Genomic DNA, 23,040 nt, shown 5'->3' on the forward strand with positions numbered 1-23,040 from the left:
TCGTGGCTTTAGAATTGATGTTCGATGACCGCTGAATGTGTGATGATACTGTGATTCCCCTTCAAGTCAAGTTATTCCTCAGACTCTCAGAATTGGGTTTAAAATTCAGTGGCCCAGCAGAGAGGGGTTTTGTAACGTGGCCAGTTTAAGTCCTTTTTTTCTTTTGAAGATTGCTGTTCTGAATATGAAAGTCGGAGACTAAGATTTTGATCTTACAACAGTTGTTCTCCTATGTTGTTCATAGGCTTTCAGATGTGTACCTAAATATAGTATATGCCAGAGGAGAGAGTTAATGTTGCTATGAGAACCTTAACCTCAGCATTTCCTAGGGTTTTATGTTTATATGTAGGAAAAAAGGCAATGATCAAATAACTGGCAGTTGTTTTTCTTTTGTAAGGAAGTACTGTCTGATGCCTTGTGTATAAGTGATCCTATCTGCAATGTATTGCTGTTACTGCTGCTGTTTCTCTGAAGGGCTTTTTTCCTGCATGAGCTGTGCAACAGAGGAGGCAAAAAGAGCCATAGGGTTGACCTATATATTTGTTTCATTGCAGCAGTTGGAATTCCCGTGTCTGATGATGCTGCCTTAGTGCTGCTGGGCAAGTAAGGGGGGCCTGGCTGGTGCTTCAGTGTGTAGATGTGGTTGACCGAGTTGCTTGCCTGTTGGGTGTGCACAGAGTGTGCTTGGAGGCTTTTCTTCATCAAAGGTTTGCAGCTTTAGGAAGCAAACCCTTCCTTTTTTTGTCACCTCTTCAGCTAGGCAAGGGCAGAGCTGGAGTCTTCAGCAGCTTTGAGTTGACTGATCCTAACTGAAAGCTTCCCCATTCCTCCAGTGACTCTGACTCTGCTCTTGCGAGCGTGTGAGCTTTGAGTGTAGAAAGCTTTCGGAAAAATGATCTCATCAAAACAGGGTTCTGGCAAAAACAGCAAGTACCTGCCTGGTATGTAGATGCCTTCTGCAGTAATTCTGCTTGCACAAGGTACACGGATTTCAGTTCAATTTTCTTTCTATTTACCTCACTGGTGGTTCGGTTCTCGTGTCGGAACACTCTTGATGAGTGAAATCGGGGGACAGAAGTCAGACCTTGCTGGACTGATTTTCAGTTTGTGCAGCTCTTGGTAATGACTTGTCAGTGTATTTTAATGGCTTTCTGTGATGTCTCTGATCTTCATCTCTTATAAAGGGAAACTCTTGAAGAAATAGTGTACTGAAACCTTTTATCTACTAGATTCCAGTCAGAGGGCCTTCTGATAACTGTTACTTTCTCCTTATACTTAGTTAGGAGTCATCATCCAGGATAACAAAGGATGGTTTGCACTGATACAAATTACGCTGTGATTAATTTCAGACTGTAGAATGCAAATTTGGATCTGTTTGATGCTGAAGGTTTTCAGCATAACGTCATTTAAAAGTGCGAATTTTTATGGTAATTGTATATAGTAATGGGTTTTCTTTTGCAGAGGAAGGAAAAAAATAGCACAAATAGAAAAGTGGAGAAGAAGTAACGTGACCGTGACATGAGTGGGTTTTTCTTGTCCTGATTCCTAATAATGTTTGCATTACTTGATGCCCACAAAATACCGCAGTGAGGTTGAGGAACTGAGGCTGGAAGATGAAACAGCCATGAGGGTACTCAAGATACGCAACCCATTATATGAAATCACTGAAGTGATGAATATTAATGTTCTTTTAAATTTTTAAGTCTTTCTGTCTTTCAAAACAGGAAAAAAAAAAAAAAGCAAGCTTGGGGGAAGAATTCTTCCCCGAACAATGGTGCAGTCTGTTATCTGCTCCTTTGCACTGTAAAGCACTGAATGTTCAGCCAATATAGCGCTCTGCTTGGCTTAGCATTCTTAACCTTAATTTTGAATAGAAGGTGCCTTGTGCTGCTGACGTAATTAGGGCCTTTTGTAAATCACTGTTGCAGGCAGTCTGCTGTTGCATTTCGCTGCATTTCTCGGAGGGATGCAGGATGAAAGTGTCAGACTAACTTTCCGAACCTCTGGTCAGGCAAAGTGTTTTCATTATCGGAGTATTTTATTCAGAATGAATTCTGCTTAGTTCTCCTTTGTAGATAATGAGCCCTAAATCAGTTTTGCGGGTGAAACAGTGTTTCTGCTGGAAGAAGTTTGAGTAGGGAGCCCTTAACATCTTAAAGTAGGAGATGCTACCTTGGAAAAAAGATGGTTTAAAAAAAAAAAAAGAAGATAGGAAATGCGAGACGGTTGGATTTGACCAATTGACTTTAAAAGAGATGTTGTTACCTCCCTCTTCTGTTGTGGAAACTATCAGAAAGTTTGAGCTGAAGCTTTGTCACCGCGCTGGTTTCGTGTTTGTGGTTACACGTCATGCTCTGCAGCCTTGCGCGGGGGAACAAAATCCCCTTCTCTTTCGCCTAAGCCTCTTAGGGACCGTCGCGCCCTTGCCTCCGTGGAGGCGCGAGGCTTCGTCTGCCCTGTCCCTCTCCCGTCCTTCAGGGCAGGGTTCAGCTCGGGCCACGCCATCCCCTCCTGATGCCGTCTTCGATATCCCTGATGTCAGTGGCGACACGCGGCCTCGCGCTGCCCTTGACAGCAAGTGCAGCGCTATTAATAGTCAGTGAGATGAACTTGCTCGTCTCCGCGTTCACGCCGTCCACCCGCTGCCCTCCAGTCCCTGGGCCTTACAGCCGCCGTTAAAGCCTCCCCGCTGCCGCCCGGCCCCGCGAACCGAAGTGCCCGCGTCCGTCACGTAGCTCTGGCGGGAGCGCGGCCGCACACGGGGTGGGCGCCGAGCAGCTGCCGCCACGGTGGGCCCTGCGCCTGCCCCGCAGGGCGGTGGTGTGGCCGGGCAGCTGGAGCCCGCTCCGGCTCTGGGCAGGGAGCGGGGAGGGGGGACGCGTAGCCATGACCCCTTCGCTTCGCACCGCGGGAGCGCGGCGTGAGCGAGTGTGCGAGGCGGCCGCAGCCTTCCTCCCGTGGCCGCGCTGGGAGCGGGGAGGAGAGCGGTGGCTGTTTGCCCCCGGCAGAAGGGCTCTCTCCCTCTCCGCTGGGGCTGGGCAGCGACAGGGGTCAGGCGCCGCTGCCTCCTTCCCGGCGGGGCCGGAGCAGAGCGGCCTCCGTGCTCCGGGCCGTGCCGAAGCGGTGGTTGCGCTGGCTGCCGGTGAAGGCTGAGACCCGTCCGAACCGGGGGGCGTCCGCGCAGAGCCGGCCGAGGGCAGGGGGAGCTCTCCCGCCACCGCCTCTCGGGTTGCGCCGCTGCTGCCCCATCTGCTGCCCTGAGGAGCCGTTCGACAAGATTTCGGGCGGGCGCCGGTCCCTTCCCCCTCCCCTCCGGGAAGGAGCAGCTTTCCGGCCCGCGGAGCGCCGGCGTCCCGTTCTCCGCGGGCGCCCGGCGGTGGTGGGGCGAGCCGGCCCCGCCGCTGGGTGCGGACGGGCGCGCACGGCGGAGGCGGGACGGCCCGAGGCGTTCCCGTGCCCGCGGGGGTGCCGCCGGCCCCGTCCCGCGCCGGCGGGAGCGCTCCGTGGGGCGCCGCCGGGATCCCCCCGCTCCGCTCCGAGTCACGGGGGCCAGCCCGGCCTGGAGCTCCTCCCTCGCTGGGGCCGGCCGGGCGCTGGGAGCGCGGCGCTGCCGCGGCCCGCAGCGGCCGGGTCCCCGCGGGGCCGGCCCGGCGGGAGCAGAAGCCCGCGCCTCCGCCGCCGGGCTCGGGGCTGGCGGAGGGCTCCGCGAAATCAGATCTCCGTTGTAATTTCTTCTCTTTTTCTTTTTTTTTTTTTTTGTGGGAAGTCGGGGGGGGGGGGGGGGCGGGAATAATTTGGAAGTCTGATAGAGTGTGGGAAACGATGACATCAGCGGGAGGGCGGGCTGGGATTGGCCTGCGCCGTGTGGTTTGATTCCGCACCGCACAGGTTGCGGGCAGCCCTGCCAGCCCAGCCCTGCCAGCCCAGCCCGGGCGCGGCGCTCCCCCTCCCCGGCAGCCGTGCCGGCACCGCAGCGGCGGCTCCGCGGGGGGCGCGGCCGGCGGACGGACCCTCGGCCGGGGGGCGGTCGCGGGTTAAAATGCCATCGTGCTCTGCCGACTGCTGCCTCTTACGCGCCGCGGAGGTAAGGCTCCCCGGCTCGGGTTGCCTCCCCCCCCCCCCCCCCCCCCCCCTCCCCGGGTCTGGGTCGGGCTGGCCTGCTCTCTGAGTCCGAGGGCTCGGACCTGCGCCTTCGCCCGGAGACGGCTTTGCGGCGAGTGCCTCCCGCTTGGGCAGAACAATGCGAAGAGGGAAGCGTCCGTGTAACGCGGGGAGGTGGGGAGGAGGTTCCCGGCTTGTTCTCCTGTCTCCATTAACGCTCGGGCCGGGCAGCCCCTGCGCGCCCGAACTCCGCTCCAGCCGGGGGGGAAGGGAGACGGGATCCCCGCGCTAGCGAGCTGACCCGCCGGCCAGCCGCGACCGGGGCCCCGGGCTCGGCCACCGACAGTTAGCGGGGTCCGAGGGGGCCGCTGCCCGCCGGCGGGGTCCCGGCCTGCTGCTCCCGAGGCGCCCGGCGGGCTGGCGGAGGAGCGGACTCCGCGCCTTTGCCTGGCTGTCGCTCCTCGCCCGCCGTCGCCCCAGCGAGCTCTCGATGCCGTTTCACCTTTGCTTACCTTACGCAGCTCTTACGCAGAACCTGCTCTCTCACTTTTTCTATGTGTGTGTGGTCGTATTAACCCTGCTGAATCTTTGTTTAGTGCAGGGAGGGGGGGGGGGGAGGGGAAGCAGGGCGAGGGGGCATCGAGAGAAAGTGTTGTAAAGTGTATCATCCATGTCGTTTGTCCTGGCTGCCAAGGTGCCCGGAACCCTCATGCCAAGAGGATGCTTTTCGACGGCGGCTGTGTGGTTTACCTGTGTTCGGAGCTGTTGATCTGTAAGTGTACCCTTTATGTTGCAGGATGTAAAAGTCTTTAGTGAAGATGGAACAAGCAAAGTGGTCGAGATTCTAGCAGACATGACAGCCAGGGACCTCTGTCAGCTGCTCGTTTACAAAAGTCATTGTGTGGATGATAACAGCTGGACTCTAGTGGAGCATCACCCTCACCTAGGATTAGGTAGGGAATGGTCAAAGGGGTGGCGTGGTTACCTGGGAACATGAAATATGTGTAATTCATGTTAATGTGCTTCCAGCCGGAACGTTTGCTTGCCACTGCTTTTATTTGTACAATTAGCCAAAGTCACATACGTGCCTTTTGTGTATTACAACTTGATGTGTTAAGCGGTTAAGCCACTTCAAGTCCTTCTCCTAGTTCCCATCCTCTTTTTTTTTTTTTATGACAAAAAAGAAAAAGAATTGTCTAATCTTCATACTGGCGCTCTGTTGCTACCTTGCTGTTTCTGAAGCTATTGCAAATAAACAGCTTAGGCAAATTAAGCTTGATCCTTAGAGTACCAGTCCTGTGAAACAGCTCAGCTCATCACCAGCTGGGAGGCCTGGGTGCACAGACTCCGCTTTGCATACCTACAGTAATGCTTCTGAAAGCTAGACATGCTGAGGTGGGGGAGGGGGTTGCCTAAACTTGACTTCAGGCAAGGGAAAAATGGTGGCACCACCCACAAATCCACAGGCAATTTCTGGACCAGCAGCGGCATCTGCTCTCCGGGCAGCAGCTCCTCCACCTGAGCGAAATGAAGGTGTCATGGTTACAGTTTCAAGAAGGCAGCCAGAGGAAGAACTGTGGGGGGGGTTAAATAACACCGTGAATTGGTTTAATTACAGTACCTGAAAGGATCTCGTGTTATTAAGCCTTGCTTTTCCTGTTATTTTGTGGCACTGACGAGTTGCAGCCTTCTCCCGTGCAGCTTGCAACTGCATATCGCTCAGATATGCCATCTGTAATTCTACGTAGCATACAATAACGCTTTAGAAAGTGCAGCATTTGGAGTATTAGTCAATATACTTCACGGGGAATTTTTTCTAGAAATTAGAAGAAGGCAAGTCATAAGCTGCGATCACCAGCACTGGGATTGTGAACGCTGTCTGTAGCTAACAGAGGTTTTCTGTGTCTAAAAATGTTAATTCAGAGCCCTTGCAAATAAAAAAAGGAAGCAGTTTGCTGGAGATGTAATGCCCTAAACCGATACTCTTAAGTGTAGATATATTCACTGGTCCACAGAACAGCACTCAAAAAAAAAAAAAAAGCCCTATAGGATTTTCTGGTTATTTAGTGGTTTTATTGGATATCTCTCCTAATACAGAAATATGTGAAAAAATTAACACAAAACACTAAGTTGTATATGCCTGTGATATGCTTTCAGTTCTGATGACATAGGGTGAGGTGAAGAATTAAGGTATAAATTACAGAATCTTTATCTCTGTAGCTTAATGTGCCACATGGGCGCTTCTGACAACCCTTACAAATTTTCGGTTTTATCAATGCTCATTAAACGACCAGGCTCTCTTTTTCTATATTCTCTTTCCCATCATTGCTGATTACCAAGGTATTGTGTAAACAGAAGCCTTCTCCTTTGTAACCAACATCCTTCTCCTGCCAGATTCATTCAATGATGCCACAATTCAGTGTTTGTGACATCACAATAGCTTCCATGGTGACTAATTGTGCTGTCAAACTCTGGTGTGTGACATCTCTGAATGAATCGGGCAGGAGGCTGATTAGGAAATCAAAAGCTTCTGTTTACACACAAATAACCTGGTAATTAACAATGATGGGAAAAGAGCAAGATACTTATCGGGCTGCATTTATATACATGGGGACCTGCCTACCTCGGACCGCTGTTTCACGCCGCAGCACAAAGTGAGGCCCGGCTGCCCCGGAGGGACCCCGGGGTGCGCAGGCTGGGGCTCCGGCAGCCCCCAGGCTTGGGTCCCCAGGGACTGTGCCAGCCAGGGCCGTCCCGGGGGGCTGCCGGCGGAGCTGGGTGAGAAGCAGTGCAGCCTGCGAGGGTGCAGAGTGACCAGGCAGAGAGAAAAGTATTTCAGGTGTCAAAAAGGGTGTAGCAGTGCAGATGTCACGGTATTCCAAAGGATGTGGACAGAAAGGGGAATTAAAGAGTTTGTTTAGTGGGAGACAACAGCATCCGATTTCTTGGCTGTGGGGACTGAAGTATGCACTGCGACATATTCAAGAGAATCTAGATACCAGCTCCCATGCGTCCACCCGGTTTTGGTTGCAGTTTGAATTTTTTGTTACACGGCTGCTTATGTCTGGCTTCTCAGTACCTTAAATGCTTCCCTGTATTTCGGAGACTGTCAGAGCAAGGTAGTGATCTGTCTGCACCTTAGCTGAAGTTACTATCAGGTATCTGATGTTCCATATTTTTCCCTCCAGGAGTAAGGTTGGTAGTATAAGTGTGAAACAATGGTGAATAGATACTCAGCAGTGTGGAAAGAAATATGGTTTAAGAGCAGTGAGAATTCTGTGTTTCCGGAAGACATTATTTCTTACTCAAGACACCTTTGCTGACTTAGTGCTGTAGGTGGTAATCTTGAAGTCCACCAAAAGAGGCTAGTTCCTTCATAAGTTCACTATCTTTTTTTTTCCCCCCTGGTCTTGCCTAATGCTACTTTCCCAAATGGCCCAGTTTGCAGAACCCGTTCATCTTTTTACTATTGGGCAGACTGAGGACAAGAGCAAATTTTTGAAGCCAGCTGCGTGTTTATCATTGTGGTGATCTAGGTCCCAGTTTTTAAGGAACCTTCACCTGGCTGCTTACTTTGCACACGTAGCCAAGTGTATTCCAAATAACACGTGTGCTTGCTAAAAACTTCAGACAGCTGTTGGGCTCCACAAAGTAGTTACGCTCTCACTGGAGGCAGGGGTGCGACAATTTACCATCAGACTTGCTTAGATTTGACATGTGGAAATGGTTCCTGCTGCACTGGACCACTAGTATCTAAAACAACTCTGTGGTCAAGATTTAAGCAGTCTGTGAAACTCGAGTTGGTCCCGTTATTTCATTTGCAGCTAGAAATACAGCTAACCTGTTCATAACATCATATTCTCCCTATGTGCTACTCCATGCTTAACCATCATCAGTGTAGGACAGGGACTGAGGTATCTGTATTGGACATGAACATGTCATTTGTAGTGATTCTCTAAATGGGAATTTTGGGCCATGCCTATGAGTTGTTCACGATGGAATCCAGCTCCTTTTCCCATCTTGTGTCACTTCTACGGTTCTATAGAAGTTTAGATAATAATACAGGGAATTTTTTTCCTTTTGGGGGGGGGGAAGAGAGTCTGTCCTGCTCTTCTAGGAATTGTGTAGGGGAGACTGAGTTGAGCTGTCAGATAGACATTTCTGGTCACTTCAGAAGCAGTGCCACTTGAAGAGAGACTGACTTATTGAGCTTCATAGACTGACATCTGTGCTTCTAGTTTTGAGGAGGAAGCTCGAAGCCGGGCCGAGGTTGAGTTGCTGGTATGTCAAGTGGCAGTTCAGCCCGTTGGTACTAACCAAGTGCAAATAACCAAGGACTTCCCAAGTGTACAACTTCTATGAAGTAGCAGCAAACCTGACCAGGACTAGCTTCCTTTTTACATGCACGTGCTATGAAATGCTGCACCTTTTCCTCAAGATGACTTTCACCATCAGAATGAAAATGTAAACATTAAATCAGTGGGAGTATCACCACAGAATCTCAAAAGGGTCTTGATTTAGTAAAGATGAAGGAGTCACTGGCTATATTTACACAAACTAATGATCAAAATGCAAAACAAATTGACAAATGTTCATCTATACTGCATTTCCTCAGGACAGAATGAACAGGACATGTTTTGTCTGTGCCCTGAGGCAAGCAATCTGCGTTAGGAAAGCAAAGACCACAACTTTGTGCAATGACAGAAATGGGCAGTAGCAGGACGCATGGTCTTGCAGGGTTCATACTGTGATGAAGACCTGTACCAACATAATTAAATGTTTTTTGGAGAAAGCATAGCTTAAAAAGCAGGAGTGCCCTCCACCCTCATAGGCATAGGCCCACCATCCTCATCATGGTGTGGTGGAGATTTGACTTACTTGGTTGCCTAAAACCATTACAGTAGCACTAGGTCAGCAGCAATACCTGCAACTTCACCTGTGAAGCCCCTGGGTAATGTGGAGGTTTAGGTGGTGAATGATCAGGTGGAGCACAATGTCCTTAATTAACTGCGACTGACAGCATTATTGTTGCATACGTTAGCTGAGGAACTACCCCATAGAAGTGGTGTTATGGCTCACGCACTAAGAAGCAGCTCTTTATCTGAGAGCAGCCCAGTGTGGAAAATCTCCAATCTTAACCCCTTGGAACTCAGTCTGTAGCAAGGCTGGACATTACAAACGCGCGGTAACTGCCAAAGTCGTCAGTGGGCTGGTGATGACTGACAGACTGAAGGCAGGTAAAAAAGACGATGGGATTGTTCAGAGATAGGTTAAATTTTCAAGTAAAGGACTTACATTAATCTGCTGCATTGAATAATTCAAATGACATTCAAGAGCTTGCTACTTTTTGAGGTACCAGTGACTGCTGGCTTTCTATAAAACGCCCCAAGAGAACTTGGGTGGCAGCCTGGCGTTTCTAACCATGAGAATGCGAGGGTGGGGCAGGGACCCCCCAAACTTCTCTGGCCAGCAAGTGACATGCAGTTTGGATAGAGCTTTGCGAAAGTTATTTTTTGTTTAACCTCATTTTTAATTTCCTGTTATATAAGAGATGAAAGTACTGACTATTAAGGCATTTGCAAAATACCTAAATATTTTCTCGGAAACTTTTGAAGATTTGCCAAGATAATGAGTTCATTAAGTAGCGCACACTTAGCCCAGTTGCCTTCGTTGGAGTTACTGCTTTCAGTGAACTGGATTTGTTAAGCTATCTGTTCGTGCTTTCATGGGCCATTCTTTTGACCAGAGTAGTGGTGGTTATGGGGAGTTACCTTGTAACCAGATCTAGAGCAGAAAATTGCCCTGTCATGTGTACAAAACATTTGTCCCTGTCAGTATTCCTGTAAAGTAGATCCTGTGACCTCTTTCATAATAAACCCCATTGTCTGGCATCTACAATAAAGGCCTGAAGTTCACCTTGAAATGAACTGGTTTTATAGAGTGTGATCAAATGGGACACTGTATTTCTGTGATAGTTCAAGACCTGACAGTGGCCTTGCTGCAACTTTTTTTTCCCTCAAATCTGTCCACCTTGCCAGTTCCACAGCACATAGCCAGCACCGAAAGAAGCGGTTCGTGTGTATTATTTAAGCTACTACACACAAAAAAATCTTACATTCTTTTTTTCTCAAAAGTCTGTGCTTATGAAGCCCTGATACAGGAAATCTTTGAAGAACACTGCCATGTAATGTTAAACTTTGTAATACTTATGCCCTAGTTCCTTTAAATGCCTCATAGCAGTATGGCTTGAAAGCTATAATATGTTTTATTAATATCTTAAAGGTAACGGAATTATGCAGGGTTGTTTTACTCCTGTTCTTCGGAAGTTGGTCTCGCTGCTTCTGCTGGTTGGCTGTGTGTTAACATCATGTTCTTTTTCCACAGAGAGGTGCTTGGAAGATCATGAGCTCATAGTTCAAGTGGAGTCCACAATGGGAAGTGAAAGTAAATTTTTGTTCAGGAAGAATTACGCAAAATACGAATTTTTCAAAAATCCCGTGGTGAGTCTCATTACTTAGCTGTTTGCACCACAGAGAGAGGGATGGATTGCAATAACATTGCTGGGCGCTCTTAATGTCTTAAACATCTATTAAAAAAAATAAAGAACCAACAAACAGAACTCTTCCCAAAGAAATTTTAACCCATGTTTAAATTCCTTGTACTCTCCTCCCAGCCTGAAAACCTCAAGTGTTTTCAATTTACTAAATATGCTTATTTCAAAATGGCTGTAGTTACGTTGGAGGGTGACCAAGACAGGGAAAACTTTGTTGGTTTAAGAAAAACAATCACAAGTGTTATTTACTCATTATCTTCAGAGTTACTTGATTTGAAGCAAATTGATGGCATAGCGTGCAGTATCCAAACCTTTCAATTTCTGACAGTAGTAGTTTAAAAAAACCCCTCTGGGTAACCCCTGAAGCACTTACTACATACAAGGAATTTCCAGTTTGTTGTTACCTATGTTGAACAGCATCTCACCTGTGGCTGTGCTTTACAAGTGTGCTCTGCCTTCTTTACTGATCGCAGTGACTCACCCTCTCTATGTCCTCATGTATATCAATGCTTGAAAAGTACTGTATGTCACAGCTATACTTATTCCTGGATTTGTAAGATACTGTGAATGTTGTAATTTTAAACTCTTCGCAGTGTAACTTATTTGGGGATGTTTTTTCACATTTTATCTAAACAATTATGTTAGAACGGGCTGTTGACGTGAGTCTGTGTCAGCTGGTGCAACCCACCCAGGTAGCTGAAGAAGAATAATCCAGAGGTCGTTTAGGTGAGAATAGATTTTGGGTCAGTCGGGCATTTGTGGTGTCAGAAGAAAAAAGATACATGAGGTCACATGAAAACTCATTGCTGAAGTTGCTGTGGATGATAAATTTGTTCCTTTTCTCACAGAAGAGATTGCACAGTTGCTGCATCCTCGCACTTGTGCTTGCACGTACATTTGTCATCTGCTAGTGCTTGTTTCAGAGGCTGTGCCTTGACTTACTGTGTGAAAGATTTCTGTATGCAGAGCGTTTGTGATTTTTCACTTCTGTTGATCTTCCCAGCTGATAACCTATGAACATCTGAGTGTTGTACAGAAATTTTGGTATTGTAGGAGCTAGCACATTGGTTTCATGTGCTATACTTTAATTAATAACAGAGCATGGCAGTAAAACCCAGAATCCTTGGCATTCAGTTTCATGCTCCTGCAATCAGAGAATAAATCATTCTTTTGGCGTAAGAATGCAAAGGCTCCCTATCCGTTGCATTAGCTGTTGCCATATGGCACTGTTTCTACTCAAGAGGGGCTGGTAAATGTTCGCTTTCATAATTCATTGTGCAACTTACCTGGCAGAAGGGTGATTCCTCTTCAGCCCTAAAGACTGAAATTTATGTTGCCTGAGAGTGACGAATGTTCTAAACTGGAAATGTTTTTGTTGTGACTCATCTTGTTACAATCGGTCATTGTTTTATTTCAGGCATTTCTGCATTTCTCTGTGCTTCAAATAATGTTTAAAAACTTCAAGAATGACTTAATGTAGTTGCTGTGTATAGTAAATTCAGTGTACCGAATTATACAGGCGTTTTATAACATGGCAAATGAAAAGGGGAACTGGAGGAATAAATCTGAAGTCAGGTCACTGATTTAGCAGTCAGAAAACTCTCTGACCGTTGTCATGCAAAGCTTCGGTATGGATGACATATTGTACCAGATGCCTGAAATCTAAAAGCTCTGTAGAAGCACCTGTTTGTGTGTCCAACAATGTTTGCTTCTGTGTTGGTGGGATGGGGGAAAGGAATTAGAGGCCGGCTTTGAGATTATTCAAACCTAGCACATGAAGCAGAGCATCCGACACAGAGCCTAATTAGTGCACGTGACCTTGTTCAGTTTTTATGATTTCATTTCATGGAATGTATGCTGACCTATCCTTACAAGAAAAAATACTGGGCTCTGTTATGTTACCCTGAAATACAAGCATGTAGGGGTAGATTTTGCAAAGGGCTTTTTTTTCTCTTGATGGATTGAAGGGTTTCAAGCCCTGAGCATGACCTGGCTGTTGAACAACCAGATGAAAGCATGAACAGTCACACATGAGCTCTTTCTCCTATTGAAGGTCTGCAAATGTCACTGCATTTGGAGCCTTCTGAGGGACTGAGCAGGTTTTAGGGTCAAGCAGATACAGCACTGAAGAACTGTATTTTGGATAGAAAAAGAGAGTGCTATCAAAGGTGAAGGTGTAGATACTGGAGGTCCTGCAGCATTTCTGCCTGAGGCTTCTCTTAATGCATTGGCATCCAGCTTGCCCCTGTCAGGGCAGAGAAAATGTGTTATTCCTCCTGCTCTGCATCTTCCATGCGACAAGTGGAGTTACAGAGAGTTCACTAAACAGCCTTTCTGGACGGAGAGGGAAGCCCAGAAATTTGGTGGCAGAATGTGGAATAAGCAAGGAGTCACTGCTTATGCAATATGCAGGACCATTCATCATAGAGCACAGAGGCTGTTAGAGATCCCTGAAAGCCCTCAGTAGCAGAGCGATGGGAAAACGCACTTTCAGAATGCTGCATATCAGATATTTTAAAAATCCACATTCTGTCTGTTTGGGCATTGAGTGAGCAGAAGGAAGGGAAGGACTGCACTTGAAAGCCCTAGTATTACTTTCTGTGTCAGGGGAACTCCAAATTGATTTAAGAGTGATAGTTTCAAAAAATTAATGCCTGGAAGAAACTTCCACTTGTTCTATGTAGAAGTGTTGAAATATAATGTGACTTCCAATTGTCTTCTCTTTTTGTGTCTAGAATTTCTTTCCAGAGCAAATGGTTGCCTGGTGCCAGCAAACAAATGGCAGTATCCCACAGTCACAACTTTTGCAGGTACTGTAAGTTATCTGTACGGACAAAGAAAGTTTTAGAGCTGAAGGGGAGAGGTTGAGAGGAAAGAAGGGAGGATTCAAAGGTCCGGAGGTGGCTGGTTGGAGAAAGACCAGTGTAGTGGTACTACTGTAGAAAATCTGACAGAGGTCTTACCTAGTGGCATTGAGGTGTAAGTTGTAAGCACAAAGTATTTATAGCTATGTTCATATGTACTTGTCCCATTAATATTCAGCTTACTCTGTGGGTACCTGGTGTGGCCACCTAATGTTGTTCCTAAAACAGTCTCAGCAGATGCATTTCTAGAAAAATGAGTATACCTTATAAAAAGCAAAACAGAAGTACTCTTCTATACTCCACATCATAGCATAGGAGAAAGTGTAAAAATGCTTGTGTACATCAGAAGATGGGCTTGAGGCACTGAGAGATTTTGCTTTTGCTTTTCATGTCCCGTGGTTTTGCCTGGCGAGAATTAACCATAAGGACCAACTTCCCCATGGTTCAGCCAACTAGCTGCTCTTTTATATAGAAAAATAATTCCCTAGGAAGTAAGTGCAAGTAGTTACAGAAAATTGTATGCAGTATTTGCAAAGTAATCCCATTTAAAGCTCTCCAAGTTAAATTACAGGGATGTGTACCTTACATCATCTGTCTGTTGGTAGAGTTGTGTAATCTGCGTGGCAGTGGCACATGCACTGAGTTTATACTGAAGTTTTGATGTCGCTGTACAGTTTCTCACTTGCTCGTGAAGAAACTGTGGTGATGGCCCCCAGGGATGGTGCTGACGAGCGGGCTATCTTTCTGGCCAGTAACTCATTCACTTAAAGCTCTCAATTTAAGCACTCTGATCTAAACTCTGTTGTCTAAATCTTTTTCACTTTAGTTGTTTTCTGAAATAGAGGACATTCAGGTCATGAGGCCAAATTAAAACACAGTTTATTATATAAAGAGTATTGTATTAAGAATATAAGACCATGATGCCTGGAAGACAGTACCACGAATAACAGACAAATTATAAAGCAGAAGGTACAAACATATGATGGAAGTATACATAGAAGTGAACTGATTTTAGCTTGATTTCTGTCATATCGCATGTTTGCAAATATACACTGACTCTGTTTAAATACAACAAGCTTCCACTGACTTTTGAACCTGCGCACTCATTTTGTCCCATAACCACTTCCAAATTCATTAAATACTGGCTCCAGGTTCACTGAGGAGAATTTGAAATGTTAGCATCCACTCTCAGCTGGGAAACAAAACAAAAATCAAACCAATTTCTGGAATTAAAAATGAAAGTCACATGCAGTGAGGTTGCAATTGGGAACCAAAACTGACGTGAACGGGCATTGCCACAGACTGGTAGGAACAGAGGTGTACACACCTTGAACCTTTTCCTGCGGTGCAAGTGGAGGATGGAGTTTGCTTGTAAACATGAGCAGCGGGACTCCCTAAAAGAGCAGGATGTTCTGGATGATGGAAAAGTTTCAAACCTAGGGTAACTCAAGCAGTAGGGAAAGGAAAACCTTACAACCGTGTGAGAGACAAGAATTTCTTTCTGGGAAGGCTCAGTTAGTCCTGGAGAAGCATAAGTCGAGGGGGGTTAACAGCACAAGAGAGTGGCGAAAAGAGGGTGGTTACGTTCTCTTTGGTTCATTGTTCAACCATAAAAAATAATCTTTCTTAGAACATTTATGTTAAAATACCCCTTTCCTTTTAAAAAACAACCAACCATTTTTCATAATTTCAATGACAGTTGCAATTTGTGGAAGGTAAACTTCCTGCAGTCTGGTAGTCATTCGGCATGTTGCATTTCAGGCCACCTCAAACATTGAGCAAGTGCACTGTTTTTCATTACACACGGAATAGGGAAGAATATTAAATAACATCTCTCAATATCACATGCTGCATTAAGAGAGCTAGTATTTTTAGTCTTAATAATAGCATTAAAAACAGTGGGATCTGTTTTCCTTAGTGTCAGCCTCGCACAGATATGCAAAAACGCTTGCATCTTAGTTTACCTTTGGTTTATTATCTGGCTGGACAGAGAGAATATATTCGCCTTTTGGTCTTTCCCTTTCACAGTTTAGAAGTAGTTTCATAGTACAAATGGCTGGAAAATGGACTGTTCTTTTCCATTCTCTTAGATGAGATGGGGAGGAGGACTGGGAAAAAAAATGAGGTTTTAATGCAGCTAAGAATTCTGCCACAGGGCACTGATTTTTGGTTTTGTTTCCTGTGAGCGTTGTCCACCAAATAACACCAAAACACAGCTTTCAAGAATTGCAGTGGCATCTAGGCCAACCAGATTTATGCGTTTTTCTTCCTGCTGTTGAATTCATTAGTTTGGCATTTTAACTAACTGAGTAAGCCCTCTGTCATTTAAAAATCTGGCCCGTTGTAATAAGGGAGCAATCCGTCAGTTTGCTAACCATAGTTAATATGTCCTTCCTTTGATGTATCGCAAATCAAATTATTCCATACGTGGTCCCTCTAATTATGTCAAGAACTTAAATACTTCTGGATCTCGAAGTCTAGTATAATTGCTGACACTTACTTGACTGCTCCATGCTTCATTTTGAGTTAAATATTCTGTTGTCTGTCGTACCTGTTGTCTTGGGACAGGTGCATGTGCTAGAGAAGACTTTAATGAGGGAAATCCTGTAATAGGCTGTTCCCATTGTAAAACTTCGGGATAAAGTTGCAGATTTTGGCCAATGTTTCCAAGTTAGACTAGTTGCCAGAACTGTTGTGACAAGGTATTATTTTAAGAATTAATAAGCTTACTTTGTGTCTCTTCAGGCCACGTGCAAGAAGAATGGGGATACAGAGAAATGCTTATAATTTTGGAGATTTAAGTATTGACACAGAGAACAGGAAAATGTCAGTGGCAGGAGGAGTTAGCCGGGTAGATGTAACTGGAGGAGCAGGAATATCGGTTTTGGTTGTAAATCAGTTTAAACATCTAGGTCAGTTTAAGCATGATGTGAAACTACCCCCCAAGTCAGCAAAGTGGTTTGCTGTTTGCTTCCTGTTCTGCAAATACAGTGACAATTTTATGATGGATCCATAGGACACAATACTCATTTACATTTTCCTCTCCAACAGAACTTTTTAAACTCCAGTAGCTGCCCTGAAATTCAAGGTTTCTTGCATGTGAAAGAGCTTGGTAGGAAATCATGGAAGAAATTGTATGTGTGTTTGAGGAGATCAGGACTTTATTGTTCTACAAAAGGAACATCAAAGGTAAGATTAAAAAAGAAGTTGCACAGTACTAGCCTGTGAAAGCATTTTCTGCTTTTACAGTGGGTGTTTTTTGGCTGGTCTTTAAACATCTGCACACAGCGTTGCCTTTTTTGATCACGTAGAAAAGGATGAGCAAGTCATGATCAAATGACAATCGAGCCCTGGGCTCTCAATGCATGAAAATAGCTGTATAGCAGTGCTATGTAATAAAACCAAACTAGCCAGACAACATAATTGTGGCTGCTGAAACTGTGCTAGCAAGATTAGCAAGGTAAATCATGCTCTTCAAGCACATGGTTCATGAATTTAGTTTAAATGGTACCTTAACAATATTTTGTATTACCTAACTTCCAGATTTCTCAGCAGCAATGAAATAGGCTATGCCATTTTTAATGTGATGTGTTTGAATAAGTCTTTCATCAGCTTCTTGTATAAAGCACCTTCTGCTAGTAGGCTGGTATTTGAAAGGGGGACTGACCGTGTCCCCTTCGGGCTGCCTGAGCGTGGAGCACGGTGTTCATACACTGCCCTCTCTTGGAGGCTGGCCTTGAGAGACTGCAGAGCTTGCAGCAGCATCTTCCAAAATCTTACATTTACCTATGCTAAAACACATTATTTCCCCAGGAGCCAAGACATTTGCAGTTGTTGGCTGACCTAGAAGACAGCAATATCTTCTCGTTGATAGCAGGCAAGAAGTTGTACAACGCACCTGCAGAGTATGGATTTTGTATAAAGGTAATTTTTCTCATTAAGTTCTTCCAAAGTTCAAGATGGCGTTGGTAGCTCAGTCTCCCCAGCCCCCACCTAAATGGGATTTGTACGTAAAACTCTGCAAGCGTTTCTGTCATGAGGACTTGATCTTTAACGTCTTTCATTTGGCAGGCATGTCCTGTGAATCCTGCCATCATTTTATGTGACACTTTTAACACTCTATCTGGTGCTTCTTTGGCTTGGGAAATTTCTGTGCAAGATTAGCTCAGTGCTGAAGCATGGTGTGCCTGTGAGGTGGCCTTGGCTCACCTCACAGATGAAATTTCTTTTCCAAGTACTCTGAATAGGAAAGTTTCTCTGGACAGCAAGCACCAAAACTATATAGCAACAAAGGATCAAGCTCCAGTTGGGTGTAATCGTACCATTGTTCTGGTCCAGAGGTTTGCACTTATTTAAAGAAGAAGATTGTCTTGGAAAATGGAATTAAGAGCAAGCAGTTGCCTTTGAGGATTTTAAAAACTGTTGTGCTGATGGATAGGTTTGGAAAGTGTTTCAAAGCTCCATGTAATTTTCTGAGAAGAGAATAAGGCTGGGAGCTGGTTTTATTGACAGCAGTGAAGTAGTCTTCTTCCTGGCAGCCGTTCCAGAGCTAGTCCGCATGAGTTTGCCTCAGAGAGTAGAGACTGGCTGCAGGACAGATCCTGAACTGCTGGAAGCAGACTTTCAGTAACCTTCAGTTGTGGAAACTTTGGTTCTTCATCTTGAAATGGAGGCTTACAAAACTTCTCGCAGACCGAAGAAAAAAAAAAAATACCCAAGCGCCTTGGTTCTGGTTCTAGCATGGCCTGCGTGCCTTGTTGCTATACACTGCCAGAGCAGCAGGGTATTTCAAAGCAGGCACTGACGTTTATCTTACTGGACCCAAGTGAGAAAGTAATTTCTTCCAAAGCATGCTCAGCCTCTCCTGAGCTTTAATTCAGGGTGGTATGAGCTTTTTCTGGCCGATTCTTAGACTAATACTGTACCTGCCTTTACTCTGCAGTAAACTTACAATGTTGTTGGTCTTTTAGTGAATGTAGCTGACTTCCCTCTAATACTTTATAGCCCAACAGAGTGAGAAATGAAACTAAGGAACTGAGGTTGTTGTGTGCTGAAGATGAGCAAAGCAGGACGTGCTGGATGACTGCCTTTCGACTCCTCAAGGTACCTAATCTCTTCTGTGTGAATGGAGCTACACCTATAGTTAAGTTGCATACGTTATTTTGTTCATGAGAAAGTACCTATATGTTCTTAAACATCATCTGCCTCCAGAATGATACAGCTAAGAGCAAAATGCCAGGTAGACCTGTCCCTCCTAAGCTTTTAAGCACAGGGCTGAGCTCAATTCCTTCCACACATGAATTAAGTATAATTTTAGCTTTGAAACCAAATTTATGATATGTGAACAAATCAAAAAAACTGCTTAATGAGGTATTTGCAAGTTATCATAAAACTGAAGAAAATGTTTTGATAATGGTAAGTGGTTATGTTAACTAGAACAGAATGTTGTCTAGAGCCTTTGCATTTTTTTCAGTTTTCTGACAGTTCTATTAAAAAAAAGTAACAAAAATAAGCAACCCTGTCTCTGGGTGAAAGTTATTAATATCTGAGAGCAAACAATGAGATTTTTTGATACTATGGTAGGAGGCTTCATGCTTTTTTTTGAAACAAATTCATCATGGAAGGAACTGAGGAGAAAGTTGACTGTTCTGCACTTTTGTAGCAGAGAAGTTCCTGATCTTCCTAGGGAAATGTGCAGAAATTTTGGTTTGGTTTGGTTTTAAATCTTTCCCTGAAGATGCTGTCTTGAAAACTACTGTGTTCTTCTCTGTACCTTACTATGTCCTCCCTCGTGTTAAAGGAAATATACACATATATAGAAAAATATAGTAAATATGTACAGAGAATGTGTTACTCATTAAAATCTAACCTCTCTTCCACGCAGTTATCCTGCTCTCTAGTATTCTCTGTCAAAAGTGAAACAAAGAACGTGTGATAAAAAGATAGAGACATGCACAAAGTGATACTGTGGTACTAGATGCTAGATACATGTCCACCAAAACAGGATGGAGAACCTTGACCTCAGTCAGCTTTGGGTCTCTGTAGCAAACAGATAATTTCTGAAGTGGAAACGAGGGCACAGCTGTTCCCTCCAGCCGCGGCGGTCAGCGTGGCAACGTGCTGCTGGTGGCTGCTGCGTGCCGGGCTGTGCCCAAAACGGGACGAGTCTCCCGGGAGCGCTGCGTGCACTTGGTCTGCTTGTCCTGAATGAACAGAGCCACCATTCCTGCCTAAGTAGCAGCCCACATCAGCAAAGCCTTCACACCCCTCTCTGCCAAAATGCCCTTTTCCCCACCGGCCTTTCCCACTCACCTGCTGCAGAAGATGCACTTCTGCAGCAGGCGTCCAAGGAGCTGAAAGGGAGTGGGTGCATCAGAAAGAGTATGAGGTTTTATTGCTTCCTGGTCCATGTGTGGCACTGGCTAGGAGAAGCCACATCATTTCCCATTGCTGCATGAACACTCTTTGTTCCTTCCCTTTCAAGAAAGTTGATCTCATTTGTTTATCCTCAAGACATGACAAAACATTTGCTACAATTACCTGTTCCTCTGCACAGGCACACTGTCCATCATGCAAAACCCTGTAAGTATAGGGAAAGCAAATCAGATTCCTAGGCCTGCAGGTATGAAAACAGGCTGGACTGATGGGCCGAGGTTCAACAAGGCCAAGTGCCAGGTCCTGCACTTGGGTCACAACAACCCCATGCAATGCTACAGGCTTGGGGAAGTGTGGCTGGAAAAATGCCCGGTGGAAAAGGACCTGGGGTTGACAGCTGGCTGAACATGAGCCAGCAGTGTGCCCAGGTGGCCAAGAAGGCCAGCAGCATCCTGGCTTGGATCAGGAATAGTGTGGCCAGCAGGAGTAGGGCGGAGATTGTCCCTATGTACTCAGCACTGGTGAGGCTGCACCTTGAATACTGTGTTCAGTTTTGGGCCCCTCACTACAAGAAGGACATTGAGTTGCTGGAGCATGTCCAGGGAAGGGCAGCGAGGCTGGTGAGGGATCTAGGGAACAAGTCTTATGACGAGCGGCTGAGGGAGCTGGGTTTCTTCAGTCTGGAAAGAGGAGGCTGAGGGGGGACCTTATTGCTCTCTACAGCTACCTGAAAGGAGTGAGGCAGTGTTGATCTCTTCTCCCAGCTAACTAGTGATAGGACGAGAGGAAATGGCCTCAAGTTGCATCAGGGGAGGTTTAGATTGGATATTAGGAAAAATTTCTTTACTGAAAGAGTGATCAGGCTTTGGAACTGGCAGCCCAGGGAAGTGGTGGAGTCACCATCCTTGGAGGTGTTAAAAAAATGTGTTTTTTTGAACGGCTGTGCCCCGTTCAGAAAACGTGTAGATGTGGCACTTCAGGACATGGTTTAACAGGCATGGTGGTGTTGGGGTGACGGTTGGACTTGATGATCATAGAGGTCTTTTCCAACCTTAATGATTTTATGATGCTATTCAATGAAAACATAATGCCTGTTCTCCGTCTACATTAAGTGGTCATCTTCCAAACCAGAGCACATCTGTTGGAATGCTCTCCAAATATTATCTCGTTTGTTAATTGTAAGACATTCTGTGTTGCAGTACAGAAATTCCTCTTTGAAGTTGTTACAAACGCAGGTGCACTGGCCATAGTATGGGCCAGGATGCAAGAAGCAACGCCAGTTACAAGATGCGTATTTGATTTCTGTGGAGCTGATACCTCTGTGGGCTTTCATAATCCGCTCTCCAGTTAACTTGACTCGTGTTTAATACACACTAACAATTATGGTAAGAGTTTTAGTCCCCAGGCAATTCCAAGTGCTGCTTCTCAGCTGTCCTTTAACTTTCCTTATTTATACAGAATTTTGCACTGTGGGGAAAGTGCTCAAACAGAGGATCAGATAGTTGTAGTGAACTGTGCCTTGAAGATACCACTTCTTTCTCTGAAGAAAATAGTTACATTGGTCGAGGCACTAATGTTCCTGAATGGCAAGGAAAAACCTTCACAGTGTAGAGAATTAGCTATTCTTACCAAATGTGTACACATGCATCTTGCTGTGACCGTTCGGAGGAATCTTTCTTTGCAGTGCGACCTGTGGCAGCAACAATACCGTACGGCAGTAATTTCTGTATACTGTCATATAACATTCACCCTTAGGCAGTTAACACTAGGGAAAAAAAAAAGGAGTTTGTTTTAAGGAACACTGAAAGAAGATAAAAGGTTGTATAGTCAGAGAAAATTAAGGCTGTGCCCCAAGGCTGTGGCTGTGACCCTCCTTTTTATTTACCTACTGATTTAGCTTTCCATAGTCATATATTACTCTGTTTACAAAATTACATATACCATTTCAGTTAGAACATTCAGTAGGCAATGTTGCTATACTTCAGCACTGTACCACCAGGGAAGGCACTGAGCAGGTGTTCTCCTACCATCCTAGCTACTAGCATTGCTAAAATTTATCATGTTCAACGCGGAGCATGACTGAAATTCAGTCACCCTATTTTTATAAGGATGAGAAAAGTACCGAAAGTGGTATTTCCCGCTGAAATTTATTAAAAGAGCTAGTGAATTAGAAAGAGTTTTTGTCATGATGAAAATTGAGTTTGAACATCTTATGCAGATTTTTTTTTAAGTTTGCATTACTAGAGGGTAAAAAGAGGGGGGGTTAATATGTGTGTTCTGACCTCGAGTGAACGCTTGTATTCTACAAGGAAAACATGGTGATAGCTGAGAGTGGCAGAAATTACCTGTGTGTTTCACTCAGGCTGGTAAAAATTCTGTCTTTTAAATGAAACTTGTCATGCATATGTACTGCTTGATTGCCACCTGCCAATCACAATTACTCAATACAAATTGCTTTGGGACAGCTTCTGATCATTAAAATAATAAACTGGTGGCACCTTGCTCCAGTGTAAGTGGTATTATGAAATCTCTACAATTTTTTTTCTAGGATATATATTTGAATAATAATGTCCTTGCATTTCTGTTGGCAGTATGGAATGCTACTGTATCAGAATTACAGAATTCCCCAGCAGAGAAAAGCCATGCTTCCACACTTTTCCACTCCAGTAGTAAGTAATGAGCTTTCCCTCATTAATGTATGATATTGGAAAAGATACATTTGCTTTTGCATTTTAAAAGTGGACAATTTTACACTAAGAGATGTAAATTCAGCATTGTGTAGCAAATCAATGTGAAGTTCACGTTTTGCTGGAGTACAGTCTGCGTGGTTGGCTCTCCATTATCGCAGGCTTACATGATCCGCATGATTGAAAAATCTTGGATACGTCAGACGCCTTGAGATGTACAGTACAGAGACATCTGGCTGTCTCTGCAGAAGCCAGCTTGGGTCTGGCAAGACTAACACGTAAATTCCCTAAAATATGTTGGGCCAAGAGCTGACTGTTAGCTATCTAAAAGTGCAGATCCTATATTTGGATCCCAACTGGCCCTGAAAAATGACTGGAGTGGAGCAATAGGGCAAATGGGCAACTGGAGCAATACCGGTTTTATTCTCAGCCTTTGAATCTTCTCCTTCCCCTACGGCCT

At 45.2% G+C, this 23,040-nt stretch overlaps 1 protein-coding gene across 6 annotated transcripts in view; it reads left to right on the forward strand.

The window, feature by feature from the left end:
• GRB10 (growth factor receptor bound protein 10) overlaps positions 1-23,040 on the forward strand; it is a 149,826-nt gene that overhangs the window by 117,782 nt on the left and 9,004 nt on the right. For all 6 annotated transcript variants that reach the window (XR_012763494.1, XM_075416753.1, XM_075416756.1 and 3 more), the window contains 7 exons: positions 4,898-5,054; positions 10,486-10,601; positions 13,390-13,464; positions 16,570-16,707; positions 17,332-17,442; positions 18,523-18,621; positions 22,485-22,562. Coding sequence is in view for 5 of the 6 variants with exons in the window: in XM_075416753.1 (XP_075272868.1) it covers positions 4,898-5,054; positions 10,486-10,601; positions 13,390-13,464; positions 16,570-16,707; positions 17,332-17,442; positions 18,523-18,621; positions 22,485-22,562 (774 nt within the window). In the remaining variant the exon portion in view is untranslated. The remainder of the gene's footprint in view (positions 1-4,897; positions 5,055-10,485; positions 10,602-13,389; positions 13,465-16,569; positions 16,708-17,331; positions 17,443-18,522; positions 18,622-22,484; positions 22,563-23,040) is intronic.

The sequence above is a fragment of the Opisthocomus hoazin genome, chromosome 3 (genome assembly GCF_030867145.1).
Source record: "Opisthocomus hoazin isolate bOpiHoa1 chromosome 3, bOpiHoa1.hap1, whole genome shotgun sequence".
Classification (NCBI taxonomy): Eukaryota; Metazoa; Chordata; class Aves; order Opisthocomiformes; family Opisthocomidae; genus Opisthocomus; species Opisthocomus hoazin.